General features: G+C 41.7%; 1 protein-coding gene across 1 annotated transcript in view; it reads left to right on the top strand.

Moving 5' to 3' along the window:
* Positions 1-5,779: 5,779 nt before the first annotated feature.
* Positions 5,780-22,925, top strand: part of WWOX (WW domain containing oxidoreductase) — a 915,478-nt gene continuing 898,332 nt past the window's right edge. Inside the window, exons 1-4 of the mRNA XM_081030823.1 lie at positions 5,780-6,075; positions 11,969-12,033; positions 12,908-12,965; positions 14,645-14,823. Of these exons, the coding sequence (XP_080886949.1) occupies positions 5,969-6,075; positions 11,969-12,033; positions 12,908-12,965; positions 14,645-14,823 (409 nt within the window). The 5' untranslated portion in view covers positions 5,780-5,968. The remainder of the gene's footprint in view (positions 6,076-11,968; positions 12,034-12,907; positions 12,966-14,644; positions 14,824-22,925) is intronic.

A 22,925-nucleotide genomic window follows, 5' to 3' on the forward strand; every position in this document is an offset into this window, starting at 1 on the left:
GTGGCTGGTAGAATTACATGATTCCTGGTAAGTAGTTAACACAGTGCTTGGAACACAGTAAGTGCTCAATGAATGTTACCTCTTATTATTCAGTGGGGACTACTAGCCCCCGTAGATGAAAAGACTGAGGTTCAGGGAACCTACAATGACTACATTTATAATTAATAATAGCAATAATAATCAAATGAGACCTTTTTAGGTGCATTATCTCATGTAATCTTTACCACACCCCAAGAGGCAGTCATTAACATTATCCCCATTTTCCTGCTGGGGAAACTGAGGTCTAATGCAAATACCCTCATGTTGAGATATGGAAGAGGGAAAACAGTGGCCACCAATCCTTTGATGTTTAATAAGCTTTAATTAATGTCTACGGACTTCGTGCCTAATGCTAAGGATCCCAGGATGAGTGGAGGTAGGCACAGTGCTTAATCTGATGGTTATTATAGATAAGGAGATAGACACAACTAGACAATTTCTATAATATATGCTAAATGCTATGGTACAGGGAAGTATGTGATTCTACCTATGTCAAGACAAAAGGAAGGCATTATTAATTACAGTAATTAGTTATTGCTGCTTAACAAATTATCCCAAACTGAAATAAATATTTATCATCTCATACAGTTTCTGAGCGTCAGGAATTCAGGAGTCGCTTAGCAGCATGGTTCTGGTTCATGGTTTCTCATGAAGGTACATTAAGATGTCAGTCAGGGCTGTAGGCACCTGACGGTTTGATGAGGGCTGGAGGATCTGCTTATCTCTTCTGTAGAACGGGGCTATTAATACCCACCTCTACAAGTTTGTCACAGTGGTGTATGTGATAATGCTCATAAAAAGCTTTGTGTAATTATACACATGCTTTAAGGAAAGATCTGAAATCAGAGATGTGCATCATGGTTGAATTTTACAGTTCTTACAGTCCATTTCTAATCCACAATAATGACAATGATACTAGCAAACTTTTAATGATATAACCTTTAATAATCATAACCAGCTTTGTTCCTGGCACGCTATTGAATGCCTTTTAGTCATCATTTCTTTTTTCCTTTTTTTTCTTTATGTCTCCCCTCACCCCCTTGGGGTGCATTTACATGTTCCTGTCTGGCAGGATCTGGGGTGAATCTCAGTCTCCAGGGCTTGGAGTCTTTGGGAAAATTCATTTGCAAGATTGTGGCGGTTGTGGATCAGAGTGAACTGTTGGAAGCGTTGGCTGCCAAAATAAAATGCTCTAAACAGGTGGAGAAAGCCTTCAAGCGGAATGGACTCCCCACCACAATTTTTGAGACCAGGGTAAACACCACTGCCCCCTGGGGGGTGATTCTTCTCCCTATAGGGCAGAAAGCAGCTAGGAATGAAATTAGGCTGAAATAGAATTTTGTGAATGTTGGCAAGTTAGCAGTTATACACTAAAGCTACCTTGAAGCTTAAGGTCTTAAAATATAAATTAAACAAATGAAATTTCCGAACTTAAGGGTCTGATTTCCAGAAGTCACTGCAATGGATGTGATGAGCTCACCAGGGGAGAGTGCCTCCTTGTGGTCCAGGAGAAAAACGAGCATTACTATTTAGTCCTGAGGACTTGCATGCTAAAACAAAATCACTCTCTCCTAATGCTTCAGGGAATCAAGTTCTGTTTCTTTAAAGCAAATATGACAGAAGCAAAAATAACATTTATTTTACTACATCTAGGTGTGTGTATGGGGAGGGGTAATATGGGCATTTACTGTACTCTTCTCTCAACTTCTCTGAATGTTTGTAGTACACCTTACATTATAAAACATGTTGAGAAAAAGGAAAAACGTAGATCATCAGAAAAATAAAAGCAGAATATGTATAATCTCTTGGAAAATAAAAGAACAGTCTTTAAGTGGTATACATTTTGCTTTATGAAATATTCACTTCCTTTACCTTATTTTTCTCACTTTCCCATGGAAGAGTGAAAACCCCTGGGCATCCACTTAAAGACCAACACTGGGGAACCCCTTTACTGGAAAAGCAACACACGGGGCAGTTGGTTGAGAGGATGAGTTTGGGGCCAGTACCCTTGCTTGGATTTTAATCCCAGGTCCTGCTCTCTCTTGCTTGCCGAGTGACCTTGGGCAAGTTACTGAAATTCCTTGTGCCTCAGTTTCCTTATCTGTAAAAATTGGGCTGGTAATAATGGAATAAGAAAAGTTAAGTGACTTGGCCACTGTCACACCCAGCTTGTAAGTGACATTAGCTGAGTTTGGTTCCAAAGATAAATGACAGGTAATCCTCCCACTGAAACTCTCCATTGTCTCTCCATATCTAGTTCTAATCAATAATAACACCAATGATAATAGCTAACATTTAATGGTATAACAAGTCTTGGTTGGAACCTTTCTTAAAAGCCTCAAGACATACTTCTTTGTGTGTCTCTTGATATTATCCTAATTGATTGATTTCTACATACAGGTTGGTATTATTCTAACTGATTTCTAGATACAGGTGGGTATTTCGTTTTTCTTGTTTGTTTTTTTTTTGTTTGTTTGTTTGTTTTTGTCTCAGAGACATAGCATATTTTTTCCCCCTTTACTCATTGTGTGTTTGAGTGAACAAGTGAAATTCAAATACCTTCCTACGTAAGGCCACATTGGCCAGGAGAGAGTTCAATATTCTACCTTATTGGTTACCTCACATGAGAAGTTAGTTTATCAGAAGAACCAGGAAGTGTCCCAGGTCTCATTAGCATATTGAGTTTGGCACCGAAACATGAGGCTTAATTTCCCAAGGAATGGTGACTTAAGTTAAAGCATGTTTTGCAGAATTGTTGGGGTGTTTGTGTGTATGATGGAGAGGGAAATGACCGTGATTGTGATAATGATAATGAACTAAAGAAATGTGGCTTCAGGAATGTTACACTAAACCTGGTGCCCACTGCATGAGTAACGCCAAATTCAGCAAAGACTGATTAATCTCATGTTCATAAATTGTCAGTTATTGCAGAAGTACTGAATCAAAAAGAAAAGATGGTTTAAATAAATGTAGAAGTCCTTGTCAGGAATTGGGCTTTAGTCTTTAAAACCTGGGCAGATAGGGCCATCTGGTGTGCAGTTGTATAATCACACATTGAGAAAAATTTTAACCTCTTTACTGTTAATGGTACAATCAATGTGATTCACTTGGCTTTATAAAAACAAACCATTCTCTAGTCTTTCTGTATGTTGAAGACCTGGGATCATTCCCAAACTTAAGGCTTCTCAAATCCATAATAGTTCTACACGCTAACCAGGGCTTGCCCTCTGATAGAGCGACGTAAGACCAAAGACAAAACCACGTGCAAGTTAAAGTCCAAGGGGAGCAGCAGAAATTATGAGTAAATAGAGGAAGCAAGTAAAAAGAAAGCAGAAAACTGTAGCTCATGAGCAGGGAGAAGGGGAGCAAGAGACCATGAAACCCACGAGAGAAAAACAACAGCCTGTCCTTGGGCTACCTTGGTCCCTCCTGACATCCTAATTTAGCTCATGCACCCTGTGATCATAAACTTTTGCATGAGTGTTGCTTGCAGTCGAGCAAGCATGACTAAAGTGGTATCAGTTTCAGTGATCCCCAAAGACATACTCGTAAATCCTAAAATCTGGCATGCCTACTCTCCCAAGTCTCCAAATGCCTGCATGTCTTACGTCTTTAAACTAGTAAAGCCACAGACAAGGTGTAGGAAAAGAGGAATAAAATGAAGTCATTACAGCCATTTGGGACCATTATTGGTGTCTCTCAGTCCATGTCTTTCACCTGTGGATGGACTAGGAATTGGAGAGGCAGTTGCCCTCAGGCAACGCTAAAGAACGTGACAGTCAGCTCCAGCAATGTCTGAGTACCACCTTGTGAATCTCTGGCCAAAAATGGGCTTTTCAGTGCCTCAAATAAACTTCAGTGTTTGGTTCACAAGTTGGCAATTTCCTGGCTTACTGTCAGTATAGATCAGTGGTTCCCAACTTGGGGTACATTTGGCAGTGTCTGGAGACATTTCTGGTTGTGACACTTGTGGGAAGGGAGATACTACTGCATCCTGTAGGTTGAGACCAGAGATGCTGCTAAACATCCTGCAATGCACAGGACAATCCTTCACAACAAAGAGTTACCTGGCCCCAAATGTCAGTAGTGCTGAGGTTGAGAAACCCTGGTGTCCATGGCAGGAGAAGCATAGAGGGGATTGTTAAAGTGGTAGGAAGAACAGAGGGTTGGCGCCAAAGTTGAGAATTCTACTAATGGGACCACTACCCAGTTTGGAGAAGATACCAAAGCATAACACTTCCTTTGTGACAAGTCACAGGCAACAGGTGCCAGTAGAGATTCTGGTAAGGGCAACCCAAGATAAAAATCTAAGCAGTCAGTCCTTGATAAGTTGAGCAGAGGCAGAGAAAATAATTGGAGAAACTGAGGCTAATCAGTTTGACTCCATTTACTCCCTCCCCACCACTAGGGGACTTTGTGACCTAATTTCCTATTCATATCTATCAAAGGAATAAATTGGCTTGGGGGACAGGGCACTGCATTAAATTGGAATGAGCAGAAGAGCAGCAGATTAATGGTAGCTTATTTAAATGCACATGGATTTAGAAAGGGATATTTCAATAGGTCTGAGATGGGATAGTGGGTCTGCTAAAATTAAAACATGCCTTCATTAAGTAAGCTTTCGGTTTTTCAAAGAAAAGTGAGTCTCTCCTCTAAAAAGCATGCAGAGCATGAATCTCAAAAAATATCAATTTCAGGACTTGAAGACAAAAAACAATATTCCCTGTCTCCCCCTTTAAAATACGTAGTTTTTTCTGACAGAGGCTTGCATTCTTCTGAGACTTAGGCCAGAGAAATCAAGGTCAAATTTCCCTGTAACGCTGAGCTGTAGAGCAAGTTCCAAGGGGGCAAAGTTCTGGAAAACTCCTTAGGCAAGGCCAAGTTGAAGATATGCTTCCGGTTTTTGTCACAGGACATTATAGGGTATTTGTAGGACTTCAGAGCATGCACTTTGTCAATTTGAAGTTTTGTGTCAAACTAGTTTGATTTATAGAGGGCCAAACCTAAGGAATCACATTCGTTCATGCATTCATTCATTCATTCATTCATTCACTTACTTCATTTAGTTAATTTGTAGGTGTTGGTTTTTTAATAAGTGCTAGCAATAGAAAGAAGCATTAAGATGTGGTGCTCTGACAGTTTAGTCAGGTGTATGTCGATAAATAAATGTTAAATGTTAGCCCTTTATTATCAACAAAGCCATGTTGTGGCTGGAAGAGATTTCTGCAGGACTGGGTAATCAGGTGAGGGAATTTGCATTTTTAACCTCCAAGTTTTATAACGCTGTGTTTGCATGCATAACAAAGTTTGTGAATCTGCCTGGGTGATGGAAAGCTCTGCAAGGTTTCTTAGCAGGAACGTTCCCACTTCATAATGATAAGGAGAGGCTCAGAAAACCAGCATCCGCATTCTTCCTGTCTGCTCCACGGTCTAATCCGGTTCAGAGCATGCACTTTGGGCCCTGGACTACATTTCCCAGGATTCCCCCTTGCAAGAGCTCCTGCAGGATTGGTGAGACTAATGAGGACGTGATTACGGGTCGCCCGGCAACGGGAGGAATCCTGGCCTGTGAATGGAAGCCCACGCCCCTTCCCTGAGGCCAGGAGGATGACGAAGCTCAGCTCCAGCTCCATAGCCACATAATGTTCACCGGATTTTGCGTCCAGCCGAGCGGCGGTGCCACCTCCTCTGCGCTTTCTCCGCGGTTCTTCGTAGGCTCCGCCCCTTTTACGCTAGCAGCTGCATAAACTCCGGAAACTGGATTGTCTCTACCGAGTCAATGGAGCGCCTGCGGGCGGCGCAGGGCGCAGGCGCGAGCGTTCGGGCTCCGACGCGCGCGGCGCTCGGTTGAAGCAGGAGTGAGTGCCCGAGCGTGGAGACCCGGCAGCTGGCCGCCGAGTGACTGTAAACGAGCGCCGCCTCTGCAGCCATGGCAGCCCTGCGCTACGCCGGCCTGGACGACACGGACAGCGAGGACGAGCTGCCCCTGGGCTGGGAGCAGAGAACCACCAAGGACGGCTGGGTTTACTATGCCAAGTAAGGGGGCAGCGGTGGGGCCGCCGGGGCGGGGAAACACCTGGAGTGGGACGCACCTGGAACCTGGCGGCCTGCCGTGCTCGGGGCCCTGCGCTGCCCGGAACGCCCCCTGTGCAGGGCGCGGCGCGGGCCCGCTCTCCGGCGCGGGCCCGCTGTCCAGCGCGGCGAGGACGGGCCAGGTGGCAGGGCTTAGAGAGCTTCAGATGGATGCTTGCCGGGGTCCCGAGGAGAGGGGCCGGTGCGCTCTGGTCCCTGGGTCAGGCCGGGGTCACCTGTCAGCGCCCAGGTGCGCCCTCTGCTGCGCAGCAGGCAGCGCTGCACGGTGCGATGATGGCAAAGGGGCCTTATCCCCTCCCCTAAAACGTAAGGTGGGGGCGCGAAATGCCGATACCCAACCCCCTCCTCAAAGGTCTGGGGTGGGGATCTAGGAATATGTATTTTCCTAATATGGCTATGTATATGTATATGTATGTACATACACTCTAGCGAATATAGCGTCATTATAGTTTCCCTGGGGAAGTTTGGGAACACCAGCAGACCCTTTCTCCCATCCCTTACTGTGTGACCTTGGGCGGTTAAAAGAACGCTCAGTCACAGTTTTCTCATCTGTAAAATGGGTCGACATGAGAGTGTTAGCTCAGGCAGTGTACATAAAGCACTTAACACAGGTTTAGGAAGTACTCTGCTTAAGAACTGTTAGCGTTTCCAGCTGTCCCTGCAGCTGTGACAGCACCGCCTTAGCCTTGATATTAGAATTACCTGGGACTGTCATAAATGCAGATTTCATGTCTGCACAGAGACCCTCGCATAGCCGACACCTAACGTGGGGAATCTAGTTTTTAAACTTGCCAGGTGAGGCAGGTTATCCCTTGGCTTTGAGAAATATGGATGTAAATCAGTGAGTTTCAACATCTGGGAAACTTAAAAAATATCTTCCCTTTGTTCCACTCCCAGAGATTCTCATTTAATTGGTTTGCCCTCTCCTTTATTGGTAGGTTGTAACTCTTCCCAGGTGTTTCTAGTCTACCCAAGGTTGTGAACCACTGCTGTCTTTGATGGCTTGGTAGACGGAGAAACAGCAAAATAACACCTTGCTGAATTCATTCATTCAAGACACACGGGAGTCTCATCATGTGCCAGGCTCTTTGCTGGGCGCTGATTATACTGAGATAAATAAGACCCACTTGTCACCCTAAATGAGTGACATGCAGTGAGGTAGTCCCAGTGCAGTGTGTGTAGTGAGCAACAATTTCTCTCTCTAGCAGCCGGCATGTGTGGGTAGGTGGGCATCTCAGGTAAGATGACCTAAGCTGTGCCTTAGAGCACAAGTAGAAGTGGGTGGGTCAAGGGGGCAGGAGGGCAGCTCGGATAGAGGAAACAAAATAGACCCCCCCCCCCGCCTGGCCTTTGTGGTGGTGTGGAGATGTGAAGATTGAGGCAGGGGAGGAAGGACCCAGTTTTGTACCTAGTGGGGGAGTTGGGGCTCTGTCCTCAAGACGCAGGGGTCCACTGAAGGATTGGAGCCAGAGAGTAACATTGGGTTTGTGACTTTTAGAAAGATGATTTCTGCTCTGGAGAATTGAAGGGACAATGCTAGCAGTAGGGAGCCATTGGACTGTTGCAGGGCTCCAGGCAGCTCCGGAATGGACATTTGTTATTCCCTCTGTCTTTGTGTGGAGGGCCCTTTCGTCCCTCAGAGCTGGTGTTAAATGCACTGCCCAAGAGGCCTTCCCCTTGTTTGCCAGCCCTGCGCCCTCCTCCCAGCACCTTGTTACCGGCCTCGTAGTACTTAGCCTCATCTGTAGTTATCTTAGCCATACTCTGATCACTCGGTCTCCCTCCCTGGGTTGTAAACTTTATCAGGGCAGTGGTCTTTTCTTGTTCACCTCTGTATCCTCAGTGCTTAGCCCCGTAAAAATAAATCCACGCCAAATGAGTGAATTAATTTATCTAGCCAAAGTTTACTGCAGGCCTCTGTGGGCAGGTGGCTTCCTGGGCGCTGGGAATGCAGAGCGGTGCACGGCCTGCTTCCTGCTTTGGGAGCCCACATCCTCCTCCTGCTCACTTACCCCAGAAGCTTCCTGGCTTCCCTTCAGGTTTACCTGGAGCCTGGTGTTAGGTCTGGAGGCGCCCTGCCTTTTCCCTGTGCCTTGCCATATGTTGGCTGGCCTTTTCCATCTGCTTCCTTGCTACATGGCGTTTGTTGTATAGGCTTGGGGCTCTCCTTTCACGAAATAAGATCTGCACACTCCAGCCAGTTCCTCTGAGAACTTGTGGGGAGCCTATGGCCAGGGGATGCAGTGGCACATATGTGTTGTCTGAAAAGCCACGTTCCCCGCCTCAGGCCTCCACCATTGTTTTAGGTCTCAAACTGGCCTCTCTGGCTCCATTGTTTATATTGACGATGGCAACAAGGCCTAGTTGGTTCCCAGAGCTCCAGACCTTCTCTTCGGATCTTCTTTCCAGTCCCACTGGCCCTCTATTGTTTGGCGCTCAGGGCTGAAGTACACCTCTGACCGACCCTAACCCTGGATTCCCAGCAGTCCCCTTGATCTCTCCTGACCTGCAAGCATCATGGCCTTTCTTTTCCCTCCTAAATCTAGAAGGTCACTTGTCCTTCTCTTTGGGTTTGGGAACCTTCGTGAATGGGTGATCAGAAGACTTCCCTTTGAGTAGTTCCTGCTTCCAAATGGTCTTCCTTCCATTACAGCAGGGCCCTGCCCAAGGACAGAGGCTGTAGCCCCAGTGAGATATCCGGGGTCTTGTGGAGCCCCCTACATCCTCCCCCTCTCCTGTTGTGTGGGTTCTGTGTTCCCTTGTGCTTCCCCACATGCCCCATGGTGTACCCATAGACCTCAAGGCACACACATCATGTGGCTTCAGGGCCACCAGCCTGGGCTTCCAGGAAAGGGAGTGTTCCTGCCACTAAGGGCAGACCTGTCACCAGAGAGAGCTGGAGGACCTTTCTCACCCCCTGGCACAGTCCAGAGCAGCCCCTCTGCCTAAACCAGGAGACGGGGACAGAAGGATGAGGTCTTAGTGCTGGGAGCTGTAGTTGCAGTCACTTGGGCCTCCCTGGGTCTGCCAGCCTGTCGCCCTTTTCTTCTGAAGCCCAGGCCTCTTGGCAGCGAGAGGGCCAGCTGGCCTTGCCGTATGGGGGGATGGTTCCCTTGTCCACAGGGCCGGTTCTCCTCATGGGCAGCTCTGGGTCGCCCAGTTAGCTTAAAGAAACTGCGCTTAAAAAAAAAAAAAAGACTTGGCCCATACTTGAAAATGATATCTGTGTAATGTGGTATGAATTTAATTTTGATCCTTTGGGCTTAAATTAAGATCACTGTTAATTATCTTGAAATGACAAAAAGCTTATTGACAAAAAAGAAAATAAAAGAAGGCTTCCATTTAAGGGAAAATAAGATAACACTTTGGAGACGTATCATAATTTTCTGTTCATCAAAAAGTCATTTTAGGTTACAATTAGAACACCTTTTAACTAATTTTTTATGTAAGTATTAATTTTAAATAATACTTCTATGTGAAAGCCATGGCTCTTAGTTTTTCACACATTAACTCCTCTTTAACCCGAAGAAGGAGGTGCTATTATTATCCCCATTTTATTGATAGGGAGACTGAGGCACAGGGAGGTTAAACAACTTCTCCAAGGGCACCTTGCTGATGAGTGAGTGAGCCAGAAAACGTGAGCAGCAGGCTCTGGAATCCTCGCTTCACTCCTCAGTTAGGCCCGGGACCTTTCACAGGATCACTGTGCCCTGCAGGGGACAGTTGGCAATGTCTGAGACACTTTTCCATTGACACAACTCCAGGGAGTGGCATATTGGCATCTAGTGGGTGGAGACGAGGGAAGCTGCTAGTCATCCTACAATGCATGGACGGACCCCATAACAAAGAACCATTGCACCCCAAGTGGCAGGCATGTGCGTCAGAAACCCTGGCTCAGGCATTTTCTGTCAAAGTGAAGAACACAGTGTGATGATGTTTATTTATTTATTTTTGTATTGTTTTTTCAGGATGGGAAAAACCAGTGTTCTGAGTGAATTTTCCAGCTTCTTTGGAAAGCATTTGTTCATTCCACATACTTACATTTGGGCGCCTACTGTCGGCCAGGCGTGGGGCTGGGTGTCTGAAGGTTTCATCTGGAAGCAGGCCTGGGACTTCTGTTACTCACCAGCAGACCTGCTGTGGAGTGTCAGCATTCCTCCCTTGGGGTTACTTGGTGGATTCTAAAGGGCAGGTTGTTTTGGAGCTGGGTTCCAAGCTCGTTTGATGCGTGCCTGTGGGGTGAAAACTACTTTTAATGTCAAGCGAAGGCAGATGTGATGGCATCTGTAAATTTGCCTGCAGAAGCATGAGGCCTGGCAAAGCAAAGAGCAGGGGAGTTTTATGTTGTTGCCAGTGTTTGGTGGATGTGATTGTTCTTCCCCTCAGTTTGCAGGAAGCAGGAGTCATGTCAATGACGGGTAGGTTATCCTTGCTAGGGAGTCAGGGCTTCCCTCTTTGCAAGTAGGATTTCATGGTGGTGCCGTACAAGTAGGAGTCGGTCCTTGCTACTGATACACTATGCTTGTACAATAATTTAATCATTCACCCATCACTGTCACAGGTCTGGTGTCTCTTACCTTTCCAGCAGCAACTTGGGGTGCGTGTGTGGCCAGGGACTGAATACGGGCAGTATGGGAGCTCAGGTTCTCTGTCTTCTGAGTCCAGTGCCCATTCCATCCTGGCACTGGCCACTGAGAGTTTACAAAAACAGAGCAAAACCCAGCAGTTCCTGAAAAGACCTGGATTGTGACTCGTAAAATTTAAGAGCAAATTCATGCTCTCTATATTTATTCTCTTTAAAATAATTGATAGGGAAGGAATATTCAAATGTTATCATCTAGATGTTAGTGATTAAATAATATTTTCTACTCTTGCATGGGTACGTGGATTTTTAACAAATCCTTCCTCTCCTTGGAATGCCTCTTGCAACATCTAGCTGTTTCCCTGATGAAGTAATTTTATGTTTTCTTTGATACTTTAATCGCCTGTTGATAGGTGTCTCTAGTCTGTTATTGGTTCAGAGTTTTAATGATAACTTTGTGTGATACTTCTGAGATTAAATGCTATGTCTGACACAGAAATCAGACCAGTTTGTATATTTGATTTGTTCAGAATCATAGCTAACGTTGTTGAGGGCTTCTTGTATGCCAGGTACTGTGTTCAACCTTTTCTATATACTATCCTCATGATATTCTCCTGAGGTCAGTACTAGGATTATTTCCATTTCGTGGATGAGGAAGTTGAGGCCCCAAAGTTGAGTAACTTGACCAAAGGCATATGGCTAGGTGACCTATGGAGCCATCTTCCTGCATTCTTAATTAGAAGCAATTAGGATATAGTAGTTGAAAAACACCTTAAAGTTATATCTGTGGAAAGAACAAACATTTAAAAAGATTACTGTTAAGTAATACGTACATGTTAGCATTATGAATTAGACTGAAGTTTGTCAATCTATCCTGGAATAAAATGAAAACAAAAATAAAACACCTCTCTAGATACTTGGAGTGATTCAGCGATCTTCCTAAAGTTGACCCTCTCTGAGGTTTCGGTCCTCTTCCCCCTCCGCCCTCCTTCTCTTTCACAGCCAGCTTGTAAAGGCAGGCTTTCAGGACATTTCCACAGGTTGCTGCTGCTTCCAACCTAGAGAATTTGACTGGATGCAAACAGTGACGTTTATGTCCTACTTCTTTCCGAATGTCTGCCTTTACTACTCTTGAGAGATAGTATTATTTGGGAGAGGAAAAAAAAAAGTTTAATAAAATGGCTTAATTTCTTTAGAAGTGTGACTTTTACTTATTTATTTATTTATTTTTGTGGATTTCTTTTTTTTTAATAGTCATACTGAGGAGAAGACTCAATGGGAACATCCGAAAACTGGAAAAAGAAAACGAATAGCAGGAGGTTTGTATTTTGTTGTCATAAAGCAAAGAACCTTGTATTTAAAGGATTAATTAGGAAAAATAAGAAAGGCGTGAAGGTGGTAGGTCACTGTGTCATTCTGGGAAGGCTCCCTAATATGGGACCATCAAGGAACGGGATTCTCACTCTACATCGCTCATGGGATTTGGCAGGAGGTGATGCGATCTTGGGGTAGAGTGGTGAGGATGATTTGTTTCTGGTCTTAAATTTAACAAAGCGTTAAAATAATAGGGGCCTTTGACTCACAGTTTATTAGATTTTCCTGTAGTTGCGCTGTTGGTAAACTTGTTCTTGGTTCTGTCATGGAATTAAATATATCAGTGTTTGATGGAAATCCATCAAACCTTGCCATGACTTAGGGTGCTCTTGAGCAAGTGTGTGACTGACAGAATAGAAGTATAAGGAGGTCCTTGATGGTTAGGGGAAGAGACAATATAACACATGTACCCATGACAAAAAATGAAACGGCTCTATAATACCATATGAAAGGCAACACAAGTCAGCATACAAATGGTGTTGGTAAAGTTACTTTCCTGTGAGTTCATTCAAGGGAGATTTCACGTTGATTGGAGGAACCAGTAGAATTTTCATCAAAAGCAGGAGTGGAGTGTTGAAGAATGATCAAGAATGAAGCGGAGTTTTATTTCTGAGCAAGAGGAAGAAATGTGGAGTCCAGTTTGGGTGATGGGCTTTCTGCAACTGCCACATGACCTAGTGTGGCAAAGTGACAGCTGTTGATCTGGTGGGATTGGCTTAGGGGGCCGGGGCTGGAAGGGCATGGAGCCTGCTTCTGACTTGGGCTTCAGTTCCCCCACCCCTGCTGTATGTAGACCTGTCAGTCTTTCCTGTGTTTCAGATCTGCCATATGGATGGGAACAAGAAACTGATGAGAACGGACAAGTGTATTTTGTTGAGTAAGTGTCTACCCAGAAACTACTCTCAGCGATTTTGTTTTTTAATATTTTTTATTATAAGAATAATATACACTGACTGTGGGAAAATGACATAGTATATAACTGTAATCTTAGGAGTAACCATTATACTTTTAATGATTTTTGCTTTTATTCTTCCCATCAGTTTTATATACACACACTTTCTTAAAAAAAAATAAAGACAGATGGGAATGTACTCTGTGAACTATTTAGTAGCCTGTGTTTTCAACATAATGTCTTCCTGAGCATTTTCTCATATATGTCTTTTCAAGAAAATGATGCTTAATGGCTATAGAAATTATTTTGTACGGATATACTGTAATTTATCAAATTACTTATTGGGCGTCGATGTTGTTTAATTCCTATTATTGGGTATCTATAATTATCAATAATGTTTTCAGCATCCTTGTCTGTAAAACTATGTTTAGAGTAAATGCCAATAAGAAACAACAGTAGTAACTCCCTGTGTAGCAAATAGCGTGAGCCAGGTGTGATTCTCGTCACCTTATACCTGTAGTATTAGCTCATTCAATTCCCACAGTGCCCCAAGGGAGACAAGCTGGCACCCGGCTGTCCCGGCTGGTCATGTTGACTCCCGAGCCTGTTACAGTGGTGTGCTGGCAAATGTTTAACAATAGCTCTCTAGGGGGAAAAGCCCAGATTTGTTTCCACAGTGTAAATACTTTCATCATGGCCTAGTTCAGGCTCCCAAGGTGAAGTCACTGAGGAGTTGGGAACAAATGTGCACATTGGGCTCTTGCAAGCCAGCGTGAACCGGCTTCTGCACAGCATGTCGTATAACATTGGAGTCAAAATGCTTATCTGGCAGCTTTGGTTCTAATGGAAATGAAAGTTGGATTATTCTTGGGTCTTAGTATTTATAGGGCGATGAGTTTAGATTTAAAACTGTACATAATTTTACACATATGCATTACAAATCATGAAATCACATCTCTTTTTTTCTGGAGAATTCTTAATAGTTTTTAAGCTAGTATTTTGAGGTCTTTATCTCAAATCTGAAGAATCCATTTAAAATGTGAAAAATAAATTCTGTTGCATAAGAAGTAGCTATTAATCCGTATGTACAGGTATATTTTAATATTATTTCTACAAGATTTATATCACCTCAAAATCAAAGTTAGAGTGCGTGTAGAAGGTATGAATAGAGTCTTAAAATGAAAATCGTTAGTTTTAGTAGTTGGTCAGTTTCGTATTTACTGTTAAGACTTTTTCTCATTTTGAGTTTTCTGCTTCTCTGCCAATCTTCTTAGGCCCTTGCACTGGGCCAAGAGATTTAATTGAAATCTATTGAAGAGTGTGGCAGATCTTATAGCCACATTTATATGAATTTAAAAAAAACAACAAAAAACAAAGCTTTTTCTCTTTTGAGATCTAAGGATACAAGGCGATGCTTATTGTATGTTACAGTGTATCTTATAGGCAATTTTGAAGGAAAGGAGTGGATAAGCATCTTTCCAGGCAGGAATGTAATCCTCCTAGAGGCCAGAAGGTAGACTGAGTGGACTTCAGTTCTTTCTGGGGTGAAGAATAACCTTTTTAGTACATGAACAATGGGGTCTGCCTAGCCTAGACTGTAGCATTATCTAATATTTATAAATTCCTATGCTCACTGCTGTGGGTTTACTCTTTCTCCTTTGCAGCCATATAAATAAAAGAACTACCTATTTGGACCCAAGACTGGCATTTACTGTGGATGACAATCCTACAAAACCAACAACCAGACAGAGATATGATGGTAGCACCACAGCCATGGAAATACTCCAGGGCCGGGATCTCACTGGCAAAGTGGTTATAGTTACTGGAGCTAATTCAGGAATAGGTAGGTCATTTACTTACAGTTTTTATTATTGTTATTATTATTATTATTAGTGACTTCTATCATGAAAGCCGGTATAGTGATTCTCTGATTTACAAATGTATTTATAGCCTTTTCGGCTATCGTTCAGTTAAAATCCTGCTCTCTTTTAAAATCACAGTGTCGTCGTGGAGGGCTGTGTAGGGGCTGACCTTGAATTCTCTGAAAGCTCAACACTCAGCAAAAGATTGTAGCTATTTTGGTATTCAAGGATTAGAGACAACAGGCCCTGTCTGAGAGTTTCTGACTTGGTCTGTGTGGTGTACAGACGTGTTCCAATTACCTGGGTTATTCAAACTGAAATGGATTGGTAGTGGAACATTGGGAATAACAATGCATCATGATTTTGGAACAGGATACTGCAGGTTTCAGGTGGTCACTGAGAATATCCCTTTCCCTTGGGTACGGAATCTTGTTTCTTTATTAAGGTGGAAAATTCGTCCTTGCCTTAACCTCTAACTTAAGCCTCTTAATTGCTAGTGTCAAACCCCGGTGACCATCTTGAGGTAGATGGCTTGAGGGGGTGCTCTTCTCTTATCATGGGCTGTTAAAGAAATAGCCGCAAAGCTGATGCTTGTACAGTAACTCTCCGTACGGTTTTATTCTTATTTTGTTGTGGTCCGTTTCCATCAATACCTGAGTCTGTAAGAACCAACTGCTTTGAGTAAGGATAAGCACCTTCAGATTAGTGTATGGAGACAAAAATGTAATTGCATTTTTGTCTTCTGGCAAGTTCTCTCTGTCCTTTTGACTGCTTTCAGCCCCTCAGTGCCCCTCCCTTGTTGGCCTTCTCTTTCATAAGCTTTGTCTCCTCACCCCTTTGTGCATGGAATGTGCTCTCTCCTTTCTCTGACTTTCTTCATTTTCGGTGATCCCTTCTTGAACCTCCAGAAACGTCCTAGCATCGTCAGCTCAAGCATGGGAGGTGAAAATACATTCTCAGAAGATTAATTACAGCACAGCATCTAAAACTTAACATGCTGAGTCCCAGAGCAGAAGTTTGGGCTGCACTTGTCTTTGAAGGCAAAGAAGCAAATGAACTTTTCTTTTTTTTTTTTTTTTAATCGAAAGGGGTTTATTTAAAATCAACTCTGAGACCTCATCCTGGGCTCAGAATATGTTCAGTCCAATTTTCTGAACTTCTGTTCTGGGGTTTAAGTCTATATGCTCCTCATTGATAATCAAAACTGATGATGCTATATTAAAAATAATGGCTGAGTCCTTAATCATCCAAGAAACAATCTGTTCCATTGATTGCATTGACTCCTGTTGTGTGAGGGTGTTGACCAATACAGCGTAGCATAATTCAGACAAAATAAGGACTTGAGGACTTCAGTAAAATATCTTTTTACTTAACATTCAGTTAACCAGAAAGTTAACTGAAAGATCTCATTTCCTTAATCTTCTGGCTAGACTGTGTTTTCTTCACTTGGTAAGTGATGTGACTACTGATGATTTTCTGCATAAGTGTTTATACATTGCTCTGTCTGACGTTAGATAGCAGACCTTTGATAAGGCTTTATAACATCAAGGTTTGCAACATCCAGCTTCTGACACTGTAATCCAGGACGAGTAGAGGTGGACTAACAGAATCTACAAATGGCTGCTTTGAGTTGGATGTTGAGTCGTGGTTGGAAAGGAGGGCGGAATTCTGAAGCATGGAGAATAAGTGCATGGTTGACCAGAATGTACCCTGGACCTGTTTGAGGAAAGCCCCAAACTCTGTGCCTCTTCACAGCTCCCACTTGGCCTTGACGACTGTTCCTTCTTGAGGTCCAATAATCCATTTTGTGGACACTGCAAGTAGGTGTCTGTGGTCCTGTCAGATATGGTAGCAAATCATAAAGCTCAGGATGAAAGGCATGTTGGGAAGGTCTTAGGGAGACCAGCTCTTCCTATTCAGACACCCCCTGCTATTTCCCCAGCTCGAACATTCCCTCAGAAATTTCCTTCAGCACCATTACTTCACCCCATTTCCCCTTCCACTCTTGAGAAGCGCACATCTAGGTGAGTGCTGGAGATTTTTATTCTTAATTTTTGAAATAATATCATCCTGAACATCCCAGGCAATCAAATCCTTGCAAATAACTTGCACTCTGCAGCAGTGGTATCAGGCTTAAAGAAAAGAGGCTGAAGATAGGCACATGGCTTTCCGTCGTAACGAAGTTAGCTTTTATATCCTGCGTGGCTACCTTAGAAAGCTCCCTTGCCCAAGTAGGCTGTAGTTTCTAGATAAAGTCCTCCCTTCTCCTGCACTGTGAAATACGTCAGTTTGTAAATTGCTATTGCCATTTGATTTCTGCCTATTTCAAATCAAATAGCTGAATGCAGAGTGAATCAGGCATCTTCGTTTTCAAGACTCCTGGGCATTCAAGAGTCATCTTCCATCAAAGATTTCATGGTGGTGGTGTTCACTTTTCTTTTGCCACTCAGGGAAGCCCATTTTCTATGTATTAGCTTTCCAATGTTTAGCCTAGTGAATGTCTGTTCTCTTTGAGGCAGAGAGGGCTGGAACAAAACATACCAGTATTTATTTTGAGAGTGATGACTCCACGACTAAAAACATAGGTAATCTAATTTTCTTTACAAAGGCTGATTCACAAATCTGATATTTCCAGTGGTTCTTTTTTGTAATTCCCCACAAGGCACTGCTTTGTTGGAATTGCTATTGGTGAGACTCTCTCTTGTGGAAGGGGATGATCTGGTAGTAAGAGGGAACACCTTTCCTTGGTGAATTTTGGGTTGTACTAGGACACTGTCCCCTTTGAAAGTGACCTCTAAGCAGATTTTGCCCTGTCATCTTCCTCCCCTGGCTGTAAGTGACGTCGAGCTATATTTTGAATTTTTAATACTTGATTTTACGAAGGCAGTTTGGAGGGGCTCCTGATTAATTCAGCTTAAAAAGATCAGGGTGATTATGGTTGAAGAAGGATTTTGAGGAAATGTCAGAATGAAGCATTATGAATTTGTGAAATCTTTGCTTTTACAATTAAAAGATTGTAGCTAGATATCACTGTGGACTGGATTCAGCTGTCTGGATTCGGGTTGGCAAACTACGGCCCATGGGGTAAATCTGACCGGCCCCCTGATGTTGTAAGTTAAGTTTCATTAGAACACAACCATGCCCATTAACTTCCATTTTGTCTGTGGCCGTTTTTGTGTTACTAGCACAGTTGAGTAATTACAGCAGAGACCATATGGCCTGCAAAGCCTAAAATATTTACTATCTGGCTCTTTACAGAAAAAGTTTGCCAGCCCCTGCATTAGATGATCTAATCCCTTTTAAAGTAAGATCACCCAACATTCTCTAAATTCAACACAATTTACATAAATTGGTTGCCCCCAGGCCACAGGAAGATTGTGGCAGCACATCATATGTAACTGTTGGGACGTCCCACCAGTATCTTGGACCCTTTGCCTCAACTCTGTTTCCCCCCTTTTTAGGGAGCTGCAGGCATTATTAGGATGTTGCCTCCTCAGAAACTAACACTCTTCTCTCCTTGACCTTTGTTTAACCAGCGTTCTGAACCTGAAGACCTTTGTAGATTGAAAGCTGTAGCTTGTGGACCTCTCTGTGTGGAGATCAGCATCTCAGTATCCAGGGGGATGTCACCTCTTCACCCAAAGCTTCTAGCAGACCAAGAGGCCTGGAACCCCACAGTCCCGCCTGCTAACCAGTAGAGGCAAGGGAGGAATTTTTTTCTGTTGGTGCTCAGCATGGCACTGAGCAGGAAGAGGCAGTGTTTCACAACTCTCTGGAGTTAGGGGCTTGTTGGCTCTGATTTGGTAAAAATGAATGGAAATGACTTCAACATGGTGATCATTAAATACAAACCTTATTGCGAAGTCTCAGGAGAGGGAATTCCTCAGGCTAGGGAATTTCCCATCATGGAAGATGCCATAGCCTCTTGTCTAGACTTAACCTGTCAATCAAGCTAATTTGTCTGAAATAGTTCAGTATACTGAAATAGTTCCATATAAAATGCTGCCTTCTTGAATCTGAGGGCTGACATGTACTCATCCAAGACAGGATTCTTCTAATGGGTTAATGAATGCTTGAATGTGGGACTACCTTGTTGACTGTTTTCTTGTTGACTGCGATATTTGTTGGAATTCATGCTGACTGTTTCAATGAACAGACAGATACATATCATCATCAGATTTCAGGAGTGAAATGCAGGTTTTGTCAAACATCTATTTTAAAACTATTAACAATTATGAGCAAATTAGATACTTTCAGTCTAATGTTCATTGATAACGATGATATAACTTCTTATAATCTTAAACTAGTAGTGGATAAAATTTGATGATTAAATCCCTTTCAGAGTTTAGTAAGGATGTAAAGTTCCTTTCACTTTTTGAACCTTCACAAAGCTGGGCTGCTTCAAATGCTGTGATTTTAAATCTACAGTAGTCTGGGCTGGTTTTGGTTTTTGAACCAGAGGATTCATGAACAAGAACAAAACCTTTTTTCCCCAAATACAATCTGTCCACCTTGGTATATACCAGTAAAATGTATTTTAGGACTGACACTTCAATTTTCTATTGGTATTCTTGTTATATAATTACCTCCCTAAGGTTTGTTACAGGGATTCTAATAATTGTGTGTGTGTATATATGTGTGTATATGTATATGTGTGTATGTTTTCATATATATATACACACACACTTAAATATAAAAATTTACATATTTTGAGATGTAAAAAGTACATGCTCAAGCTATCAAAGTCACCCCTAAATTTGTTCCCCTTGAAACAAATGAATATACCAGATTTTCATGTGGGAATCCTAAGATGTTTTTATAGTATAATGTTGAAATTGGTTGTTTTAGCAGAGAGCCCATTTTTTAGAGCTCGGGGTCTTGTTCCTAAATCATGTGTTGCAATTACAGTGTGAAGTATAGTTGCTATATTCTTTTAGCCTACAAATCATCACCATGATGAATTCATATCTGCTGTAAATTCTACCAGTTCCACAGTAATACGAGAAAATTACTTTTCTTCATGTAGAAAAGTGTATTCATTCTTAAGATTGTAAATCCTCACTTCACAATTATGAGCTAGACTAGTTTCCTTTACACCTTCAGTTCTTTGTTTTCTTTTCCACACCTAGTGTTACTGAATTTTGCCTTCTAGCCTAAACCATGCTGTTGACTTTGTTTTCAGTTATTCCAAAAGGTCCCATAAATCTGAGGCCATAAGTTAACTTATAGTCATTTTTGTGGTTAAAACTTACCCTTTTGGGATCATTACACTTGGGATCCTGAAATGCTTGATTACAATTTCCTTTATAATCGTCAACAAGACTGAAACTAGTGGGATCTTGGCATTTATCTTTTTAAGAGCCTGGTGCTCATTAAGTAGAGGAAAATTTTCTGAAATAATCTAACCTTTTGGGAATTTACACTCCCATTTTAAATTAAAAACATTTGTGACCACTTCTCTTTTATGCTAAAATATATCCATGTATTATAAATAAAATGACTTTGAAATTATTTTGTTCTGAGAAACTATTGAGATTTTGACAATATTGAGAAAAGTTCTCGAACGATATTACATGAAAATTGAGAATTAGTACCTTATGAATTAAACAACCATTTTACATTTAATATTTTTAGACATTGAATATACATGGAAATTACATGATCAGGATATTTGAGAAGCTATATATATCTAAAGGAAGAGACCAATTGAAATATTCTAATGAACCTCATCTCATAATTTGGCAATTACATATAAAAAAGTTATTTAAAAATATTAATACATAGTATATAGAGAATAATATATAAAATACACACACACACACACACACACACACACAGCCCCACTCTCTTCCCCCTTTTCCCCATATCTTGACTGAAACTTTTTGGTCTCATGAGATCAATTGAATTTCGTATGTGCATTTAGGTTTAGATTTTTATTTATTTGTTATAGTACAAGCATGACAAATGAGGGTTATACAAGCTATTGTTCAGTGACAAAATGTTTCAAAATCATAATTTAAAGAGAATATTTAAAAATATGATTTCTATCCTAATTAAGATTGCAAGTGTTTCATAAGGTTTGAAAATTTGGAAATTATTTTACTTAATGCCCAGTTTAAATAATTTGGTCTTTTGCGTTTACATAATGCAATGTCATATAATTGTCATGAAATAAAGGGTTCTACATATTTCCTATAAATTAACCTAAAAGGGAAATGTCTCCATCTATTTATATTTTTTCTCCACTAGAGGGCTCTGTTGCTCTTTGATATAGTTACACAAAAGCGGTAGCATCTCAATATAGTTTTCCTCTTGGACAGTTTTGCTTTCATTTTTGTTAAATGATGCCTTTTACTTTTCTAACGTATCTTTTAGGTCTTGCACTTTTGGTGAAAAAATTCAAACTGAAGACTTTATAGTGTCATGTTTGTTTCTTTTTCTTTCTCCCCCCCCCCTTTTTTTTTTGTATAAAATGCCAAGGATGAAGAGATCCATTTAATAGAAAGGTCCATTGTATTCAGAGAGCAGCCTGTTCTGCCAAATTACACAAGGGCATGTGTTTTCATGACATTATTGGTTTTGAGTGGGCTGGCCTATCAATAATGATTTTTTTTTCTGGGTGGCAATTGTAACATTTAAATATTAATGCCTCTGTTTAAGCTTCATTTAGAATGCCTCGGTGATCTTATACTTTTTTCTAAGCATATAGCATTTCTTTGTCCCAGCCACCTTAGCCTTACTCAATGTTATATAATTTATTGTAATTAGATTGTTTGTTAATGATACATTCTTGTAATAGAAAAAAAAAGTGTCCTTTTGGGCTTAGTATATGTTTCTTAAATCAGAGAGGCCATATTGAGCCAAATACTTAATATGAAGCAAATAGCCAGTACTCTGTGCATAGAAGATCTTAAGGAGGGTGATTTTTATTTTGGCTCTGTAACTAAAGTTTGAGGCAACCCTTTAATGGCATGCTTCAGTTCTCAAACAGAAATTTGGCTCAGCAAAGAAAACACTTTTGGCTTTGTAAAACTGCTTATTTTCAGATTTTAAATGAGGACAAAATGAATGCACTATACCGTATTACATACTTTTATTTATATTACTCTTTTTCTCAGCAGCTTACTTTTTCTCTTTTGAAAATGAAAAGGGCCTGAAAGCATTGTGAATATGCTTGTAACATTGCAGAACTGTTTCACCAGAGTAACGATCTTTTGGTCATTTGTATACAGATGCGTTTGTTGTTTATCAAATAAAAATTGTTAAAACTAGATGGCTATTTTGGGAATTATTACAGATTATTATAATCAAAGACATGCAGACAGTTGAAAGTCATTCATTTAGTATGACGCAGCCCTTGTCCTTTCTTGCAGTTTCTGCAACATATGCACAGACTGTTCATATGAGTCCTAACCCTTTTCCAGAATAATATTTGGGGGTCAGTAGGAGGCCCTTCTTGCAAAGATCTCTGAAATTAAGGCTCCGGTAGGTTGGTCAAAAGCGAGAGTTTCTTGCCTCAATTTGTTATCTTCCTTTGTCTTAATAACACTTCATGAAGTGTCAGTCTTTATTTAGCGACACAAGCCTAACCAAATTAGGTAAATAGGAAGTGTCCTCCTCTTTAATGAGTTGTGTGACATGGTTTGAATCTAATTGTTTCAAATCTGTGAGTTCTTTGTTTACTGGGCTGTGCTGCTTGGTTAGAAGCCGCATTCAGATTGTGCCGTCTCGGAAAGCAAATTGAGGTTTCTTTCCTCACTAGACTCTGAGAGGAGATCTGAGATTGTGTGCATGTGCCAGGGAAAGAGGGGGAGAGAAAGGGAGAGCGGGGAGGGGATGGAAGAAGAGAGGAGGGGAGGGTTTATGTGGGAGATGTCAGGGGAGGGAGGGAACTCATTCCAGTGTTTCAATATTTCTCCCCAGGTTTGGGATCGGGTTGACTAGCAAGGTGGATGGAGCTAGGCCTTTCATATGAACAAACTATCTCATAAAAAGAGGAAGAAAATCAGAATCGAAGCATTTCTTGTGTAGTTGTATGGAAACTGAAGTTAAAACTAACGACATATTTTCATTTTCATCCCTA

Source organism: Rhinolophus hipposideros (genome assembly GCF_964194185.1).
Source record: "Rhinolophus hipposideros genome assembly, chromosome: 21".
Classification (NCBI taxonomy): Eukaryota; Metazoa; Chordata; class Mammalia; order Chiroptera; family Rhinolophidae; genus Rhinolophus; species Rhinolophus hipposideros.